This window comes from Lonchura striata, chromosome Z (assembly GCF_046129695.1).
Source record: "Lonchura striata isolate bLonStr1 chromosome Z, bLonStr1.mat, whole genome shotgun sequence".
In the NCBI taxonomy this organism is placed as follows: domain Eukaryota; kingdom Metazoa; phylum Chordata; class Aves; order Passeriformes; family Estrildidae; genus Lonchura; species Lonchura striata.
Window position 1 is genome coordinate 951,325 of NC_134642.1, and position 8,852 is coordinate 960,176.

General features: G+C 41.7%; 1 protein-coding gene across 1 annotated transcript in view; it reads left to right on the forward strand.

Annotated features, from left to right (window-relative positions):
- Window positions 1–8,852, forward strand: part of TCF4 (transcription factor 4) — a 96,479-nt gene that overhangs the window by 86,784 nt on the left and 843 nt on the right. Inside the window, exons 15-18 of the mRNA XM_077790186.1 lie at window positions 2,183–2,308; window positions 4,806–4,971; window positions 5,652–5,799; window positions 8,581–8,843. Coding sequence (XP_077646312.1) covers window positions 2,183–2,308; window positions 4,806–4,971; window positions 5,652–5,799; window positions 8,581–8,843 — 703 coding nt within the window. The remainder of the gene's footprint in view (window positions 1–2,182; window positions 2,309–4,805; window positions 4,972–5,651; window positions 5,800–8,580; window positions 8,844–8,852) is intronic.

Here is an 8,852-nt window from a genome sequence, read left to right on the forward strand (position 1 = left end):
ATTGACCCAAAGATGACCCAAAAAACCCCCAAAAAATCCTGAAAAAACCCCAAAAAATTCCCCAAAAAAATCCCCAAAAATCCCAATATTACCCCCAAAAAATCCTCAAAAATCCCCTAAAAAAAAACCCCAAAAATCCAAAAAAAACCTCCAAAAAAACCCCCAAAAAACCCCAAAAATAACCCAAAAAAAACCCCTAAAAATCCCAAAAATAACCCAAAAAAACCCCCTAAAATAGACCCGAAAATCCCCAAAATTGACCCAAAAATGACCCAAAATAACCCCAAAAATTGACCCAAAAATTCTAAAAATTGATCCAAAAAAATTTCCCAAAATTGACCCAAAGATGACCCAAAAAAACCCCAAAAACCCTCAAAAATTCCATTAAAAAACCCCAAATAAACCCAAAAAATTCCCAAAAATCCTCAAAAAAACCCCAAAAAACCCCAAAAAATCCCCCAAAAAAACCCCAAAAATCCAAAAAAAAACTCCAAAAAAACCCCAAAAAATCCCAAAAATAACCCAAAAAAAACCCCCAAAAATAGACCCGAAAATCCCAAAAAATTACACCAAAATTAACCCAAAAATGACCCAAAAATGACCCAAAATAACCCCAAAAATTGACCCAAAAATCCCAAAAATTGACCCAAAGATGACCCAAAAAACCCCCAAAAAAATCCTCAAAAAAACCCCAAAAAACCCCCAAAAATCCCCAAAAATCCCAATATTACCCCCAAAAAATCCTCAAAAATCCCCTAAAAAAAAAAACCCAAAAATCCAAAAAAAACTCCAAAAAAACCCCCAAAAAATCCCAAAAATAACCCAAAAAAAACCCCTAAAATAGACCCAAAAATCCCCAAAATTGACCCAAAAATCCCCAAAATTGACCCAAAGATGACCCAAAAAAACCCTCAAAAATTCCATTAAAAAACCCCAAAAAACCCCCAAAAAATCCCCAAAAATCCCAATATTACCCCCAAAAAATCCCCAAAAATCACAAAAAACCCAAAAAACCCAAAAACCCCCAAATTTACCCCAAAATTTGGGTTTTTTTTCCCCTCAGAGCCGCATCGAGGATCGCCTGGGGGAAAAAAAACCCCAAAAAATCCACCAAAAAACCCCCAAAAAAATCCCAAAAATAACCAAAAAAACCCCTAAAATAGACACAAAAATCCCCAAAATTGACCCAAAAATGCCCCAAAATAACCCCAAAAAATGACCCAAAAATCCCAAAAATTGACCCAAAAAAATTTCCCAAAAATTGACCCAAAGATGACCCAATAAACCCCCAAAAATCCCATTAAAAAACCCCCAAAAAACCCAAAAAAACCCCAAAAACCCCCCAAAAAATCCTCAAAAATCCCCTAAAAATCCCCCAAAAACCCAAAAAACCCAAAAACCCCCAAATTTACCCCAAAATTTGGGTTTTTTTTCCCCTCAGAGCCGCATCGAGGATCGCCTGGGGGAAAAAAAACACCCCAAAAATCCACCAAAAAACCCCAAAAAACCCCAAAATTAACCCAAAAAACCCCCTAAAATAGACCCAAAAATCCCCAAAATTGACCCAAAAATGACCCAAAATAACCCCGAAAATTGACCCAAAAATCCCAAAATTTGACCCAAAAATTGACCCAAAGATGACCCAAAAAACCCTCAAAAATCCCATTAAAAAACCCCAAAAAAACCCCAAAAAATCCCCAAAAATCCCAATATTACCCCCAAAAAATCCTCAAAAAACCCCAAAAACCCCAAAAAACCCAAAAACGCCCAAATTTACCCCAAAATTTGGGCTTTTTTTCCCTCAGAGCCGCATCGAGGATCGCCTGGGGAAAAAAAAAACCCAAAAAATCCACCAAAAAACCCCCAAAAAACCCCAAAAATAACCCAAAAAAAACCCCTAAAATAGACCCAAAAATCCCCAAAATTGACCCAAAAATGACCCAAAATAACCCCGAAAATTGACCCAAAAATCCCAAAATTTGACCCAAAAATTGACCCAAAGATGACCCAAAAAACCCTCAAAAATCCCATTAAAAAACCCCAAAAAAACCCAAAAAATCCCAAAAAATTCCAATATTACCCCCAAAAAAAACCCCAAAAAAATCCCCAAAAATCACAAAAAACCCAAAAAACCCAAAAACGCCCAAATTTACCCCAAAATTTTGGTTTTTTTTTTCCTCAGAGCCGCATCGAGGATCGCCTGGAGCGCTTGGACGACGCCATCCACGTCCTGCGCAACCACGCCGTGGGCGCCGGCGAGCCCCACGCCGCCGGCTACGGCGCCGGCCTCTTGGCCAACCGCCTCATGGTCAGCGTTTTGGGGTGAAAAAACCCAAATTTGGGGTTTTTGGCAAAAAAAATTTGGTGTTTTTAGGTGAAAATTTGATGGTTTTAGGTGAAAATTTGGCGGTTTTACGACGAAATTTGGCGTTTTTACGACGATTTTTGGGCGTTTCTAAGCAGAGTTTTGGGACTTTTTTTCTAAAAATACGGGATTTAGGATTGGAGATTTTGGGGTGAAAAAACCCAAATTTGGGGTTTTTGGCAAAAAAAATTTGGGGTTTTTAGGTGAAAATTTGAGGATTTTAGGTGAAAATTTGGGGGTTTTACGACAAAATTTGGCATTTTTACGATGATTTTTGGCCGTTTCTAAGCAGAGTTTTGGGACTTTTTTTCTAAAACTATGGGATTTAGGATTGGAGATTTTGGGGTGAAAAAACCCAAATTTGGGTTTTTTGGCAAAAAAAAATTTGGTGTTTTTAGGTGAAAATTTGAGGATTTTAGGTGAAAATTTGGCGATTTTAAGACAAAATTTGATGATTTTATGACGATTTTTGGGCGTTTATTGGAAGAGTTTTGGGACTTTTTTCCCGAAATGTTGGGATTTAGGATTGGGGATTTTGGGGTGAAAAAACCCCAAATTTGGGGTTTTTGCAAAAAAAATTTGGTGTTTTTAGGTGAAAATTTGATGGTTTTAGGTGAAAATTTGGTAATTTTACGACAAAATTTGATGATTTTGGGGAGTTTTTTGGAAGAGTTTTGGGACATTTTTCCCTAAATTTTGGGATTTAGGATTGGGGATTTTGGGGTGAAAAACCCAAATTTGGGGTTTTGCCAAAAAAAATCTGGTGTTTTTAGGTGAAAATTTGATGATTTTAGGTGAAAATTTGGCGGTTTTACGACAAAATTTGGCGATTTCACGACGATTTTTGGGCGTTTCTTAGTGGAATTTTGGGAGTTTTTTCCCCAAATTTTGGGATTTAGGATTGGGGGTTTTGGGGTGAAAAAACCCAAATTTGGGTTTTTTGCAAAAAAAAATTTGGGGTTTTTAGGTGAAAATTTGACGATTTTAGGTGAAAATTTGGCGGTTTTACGACAAAATTTGATGATTTTGGGGAGTTTTTTGGAAGAGTTTTGGGACATTTTTCCCCAAAATATGGGATTTAGGATTGGAGATTTTGGGGTGAAAAACCCCAAATTTGGGGTTTTTGCAAAAAAAAATTTGGCGTTTTTAGGTGAAAATTTGACAATTTTACGACAAAATTTGACGATTTTACGACAAAATTTGACAATTTTTGGGCGTTTTTTGGCCGTTTCTCAGCAGAATTTTGGGACTTTTTTTTCCCAAAATTTGGGATTTAGGATTGGGGATTTTGGGGTGAAAAAACCCGAATTTGGGGTTTTTGCAAAAAAAAATTTGGCGTTTTTAGGCGAAAATTTGACGATTTTACGACAAAATTTGACAATTTTACGACAAAATTTGACAATTTTTGGGCGTTTTTTGGCCGTTTCTCAGCAGAATTTTGGGACTTTTCCCCCCAAAATTTGGGATTTAGGATTGGAGATTTTGGGGTGAAAAAACCCAAATTTGGGTTTTTTGCAAAAAAAAAATTTGGCGTTTTTAGGCGAAAATTTGATGATTTTAGGTCAAAATTTGTCGATTTTACGACGATTTTTGGGGTTTTTCTCCCCAAATTTGGGGTTTTTGGGGGACGTGGGATTTTGGGGTGAAAAACCCCAAATTTGGGTTTTTTTCCCCAAAAAATCTGGAGGTTTTTGGTGAAAATTTGATGATTTTAGGTCAAAATTTGGCGATTTTACGACAATTTTTCGCAGTTTTACGTCCAAATTTGGGGTTTTTGTCCCCAAATTTTGGGGTTTAAAATTTGGGATTTTGGGGTGAAAATCTCAAATTTTGGGATTTTTTTCCCCCAAAAATTTGGGGTTTTTGGACAAAATTGGACAATTTTATGATGATTTTTGGGTGTTTTTTTAAAAAAACTTTGGGGATTTTTGAATTTTGGAATTTTGGGATTTTTGGGATTTTGGATTTTTGGATTTTTGGGATTTTGGGATTTTTGGGATTTTTAAATTTTGGAATTTTGGATTTTTGGGATTTTGGAATTTTAGGATTTTGAAATTTCAAATTTCTAAAATTTCGGGATTTTGAAATTTTGAGATTTCTGGGATTTTGGGCTTTTAAAATTTGGAATTTTCGGGATTTTTTTAAATTTCAAATTTTTGGCCTTTTGGAATTTTTTACGATTTTGAGATTTGACAATTTGAAAATTTTTACATTTCAAAATTTCCAATTTTTACCATTTCAAAATTCCAAATTTTTTCAATTTTCAAATTCTAAAATTTCACCATTTTTCAATCCTAAAAATCTCCAATTTTCACCCATTTTCCCCATTTTTTTTTTTTTTTTTTTTTTTTTTTTGCGATTTGAAACTTTGAGAATTCCCAAAATTCCGGGAAAATTTTGGGAAAATTTCGGGAATTTTTTTTTTTGTTTTCTCCTGCAGATTTCCCACCGCCACGTCCCTCCTGCCCCACCTTTGGCCGCTCACCGCGACGCCGCCGATTCCGCCGTCCGTTCTTCTCACCCTCTCCTCCCCAACCAAATCCCGGTGCCGGCGCTTCCGTTGCCCTCGGCCGCCTCCCCGGAGCTCCACCAGGACCCCTACAGAGGTGAGGAACCGAGAAGAAGTTCTTCAGATCTTCAGCCACCATCAAATTTTTGGGGGGGTTTTAGGGTTTTTTGGGGGTTTTTTGGGTCAAAAAGAAAATTATGGAGCTTCGGAATCCACCCTGAAAATTTGGTGCGTTTCGGAGCTTCCGGGTGGGTGGAGGAGCTTGGAGAACTTCGGAGGAGGTCCACCAAGAGAACTTGGAGCTGGTTGATCTTAGGTGGGACCAACCTTGGAGATAGAAACTTAAGGACCTCGAGGTTCCATGGCCAAAATTTGGTGGATTTTGGAGCTTCTGGGTGGGTGGAAGAGCTTGGAGAACCTCAGAGGAGGTCCACCAAGAGAACTTGGAGCTGGTTGATCTTAGGTGGGACCAACCGTGGAGATAGAAACTTAAGGACCTCGAGGTTCCATGGCCAAAATTTGGTGGCTTTTGGAGCTTCTGGGTGGGTGGAGGAGCTTGGAGAACCTCGGAGGAGGTCCACCAAGAGAACTTGGAGCTGGTTGATCTTAGGTGGGACCAACCTTGGAGATAGAAACTTATGGACCTCGAGGTTCCGTGGCCAAAATTTGGTGGCTTTTGGAGCTGGAGAAGACCTCCTGATGAGGCGAGGAACCTCGGAGAAGGTCCACCACAAAGTTCTGGAGATGCTGATGGTGGATCTGGGTTGTCTTCTCCAGGAGCGGCCACCGGGGTCTCGTCAGGAAGCTCCGAGATGAAGTCGGAGGACGAAGGCGACGAGAACCTCCAGGAGGTCAAGGAGGACAAGAAGAAGCTGGAGGACGAGGAGAAGAAGGACATCAAGGCCATAACTAGGTCGAGATCTAGGTAACGGGGTGGGGACCAAAGCGGTGGGATGTCTTCTTCTCGATGGGACATGAGCGGGGTTGACCGTGGAGAAGAAACCGTGGAGGTCCACCAGGAACATCTGGAGAACTTCATGGTGGACCTCCATGGTTTTGTCGCTATTTTTTACCCAATTTTTGACCTTCTCCATGGAGGTCCACCATGAAGTTCTCGAGATTTTCCTGGTGGACCTCCATGGTGGACTTCATGGAGAACTTTATGGTGGAGCTCCGTGGAGAAGGTCCATGGAGAAGGTCAAATATTTGGGTCAAAACAGCAAAAATTTGGTTCAAAATGGAGACAAAACCATGGAGGTCCACAGGAAGTTCTCCAGATGTTCTCCATGGATGTCCACCATGAAGTTCTCCAGGATCTTCTCCATGGTGGCCACCACCAATCCCATGGAGAACTTCACCAGGAACCTCCTGGAGAACTTCCATGGTGGACATCCATGGAGAACATCTGGAGAACTTCCATGGTGGACATCCATGGTGGACATCATGGAGAACATCATGGAGAACATCTGGAGAACTTCATGGTGGACCTCCATTCTTTCATCTCCTTTTTCCCCTCAAATCTCCACCGTTTTTCACCGAAATTTTGACCTTCTCCATGGAGGTCCACCATGGATATCCACCACCATCTTCTTAAGAACTTCTTGGTGACCATCCTGGAGAACATCTTGGTGGACCTCCATGGAGAACAATCATGGTGAACATCTGGAGAACTTCATGGTGGACCTCCATGATTTCATTTCCTTTTTCCCCTCAAATTTTCACCGTTTTTCACACCAATTTTTGACCTTCTCCATGGATGTCCCCACGATCTTCTTAAGAACTTCTTGGTGGCCATCCTGAAGAACATCATGGTGGACCTCCATGCTTTCATCTCCGTTCTTCCCCAAATTTTCACCGTTTTTCACCCAATTTTTGACCTTCTCCATGGAGGTCCACCATGGATGTCCACCACGATCTTCTTAAGAACTTCTTGGTGACCATCCTGAAGAACATCATGGTGGACCTCCATGCTTTCATCTCCTTTTTCCCCCAAATTTTCACTGTTTTTCACCCAATTTTTGACCTTCTCCATGGATGTCCACCACGACCTTCTTAAGAACTTCTTGGTGGACCTCCATGGAGAACAATCATGGTGAACATCTGGAGAACTTCATGGTGGACCTCCATGCTTTCATCTCCTTTTTTCCCCTCAAATCTCCACTGTTTTTCACCCAATTTTTGACCTTCTCCATGGATGTCCACCATGATCTTCTTAAGAACTTCTTGGTGACCATCCTGAAGAACATCATGGTGGACCTCCATGGAGAACATTCCTGGTGGACATCATGGTGGACCTCCATGCTTTCGTCTCCTTTTTTCCCCAAATTTTCACCGTTTTTCACCCAATTTTTGACCTTCTCCATGGACCTTCTCCATGGATGTCCACCATGATCTTCTTAAGAACTTCTTGGTGGACCTCCATGGAGAACAATCATGGTGAACATCTGGAGAACTTCATGGTAGACCTCCATTCTTTCGTCTCCTTTTTCCCCCAAATTTTCACCGTTTTTCACCCAATTTTTGACCTTCTCCATGGAGGTCCACCATGGATATCCACCACCATCTTCTTAAGAACTTCTTGGTGACCATCCTGGAGAACATCATGGTGGACCTCCATGTTTTCGTCTCCGTTCTCCCCCAAATTTTCACCGTTTTTCACCGAAATTTTGACCTTCTCCATGGAGGTCCACCATGGATGTCCACCACCACCTTCTTAAGAACTTCTTGGTGACCATCCTGAAGAACATCATGGTGGACCTCCATGATTTCGTCTCCTTTTTTCCCCAAATTTTCACCGTTTTTCACCCAATTTTTGACCTTCTCCATGGACCTTCTCCATGGAGGTCCACCATGACCTTCTTAAGAACTTCTTGGTGACCATCCTGAAGAACATCATGGTGGACCTCCATGCTTTCATCTCCGTTCTCCCCCAAATTTTCATCGTTTTTCACCGAAATTTTGACCTTCTCCATGGACCTTCTCCATGGATGTCCACCACCACCTTCTTAAGAACTTCTTGGTGACCATCCTGAAGAACATCATGGTGGACCTCCATGGAGAACATTCCTGGAGAACATTCCTGGAGAACATCATGGTAGACCTCCATGATTTCGTCTCCTTTTTTCCCCAAATTTTCACCGTTTTTTCACCCAATTTTTGACCTTCTCCATGGACCTTCTCCATGGATGTCCACCACGATCTTCTTAAGAACTTCTTGGTGGCCATCCTGAAGAACATCATGGTGGACCTCCATGATTTCATTTCCTTTTTCCCCCAAATTTTCACCGTTTTTCACCCAATTTTTGACCTTCTCCATGGACCTTTTCCATGGAGGTCCACCATGGATGTCCACCATGTTCTTCCTAAGAACTTCTTGGTGACCATCCTGAAGAACATCATGGTGGACCTCCATGCTTTCATCTCCTTTTTCCCCCAAATCTCCACCGTTTTTCACCCAATTTTTGACCTTCTCCATTGACCTTCTCCATGGATGTCCACCATGGATATCCACCACGATCTTCTTAAGAACTTCTTGGTGACCATCCTGAAGAACATCATGGTGGACCTCCATGCTTTCATCTCCTTTTTCCCCCAAATTTCCACCGTTTTTCGCCGTTTTTTCGCCATTTTTTCGCCTTTTTTCGCCGCGTTTTCTTCCCCCGCCATTCGAATCTCTCTTCTCCAACCCCACCCCACCCCAACCCAGCGCCAACGACGACGAGGACCTGACGCCGGAGCAGAAAGCCGAGCGGGAGAAAGAACGTCGCATGGCCAACAACGCCCGGGAACGTCTTCGCGTGAGGGACATCAACGAGGCCTTCAAGGAGTTGGGGAGGATGGTGCAGCTCCACCTGAAGAGTGACAAGCCCCAGACGAAGCTTCTCATTCTCCACCAGGCCGTGGCTGTCATCCTCAGCTTGGAGCAGCAGGTCCGAGGTGGGTGGAAGGTCTTCTTCTGGAGGGGGAGTGGTGGGGAAA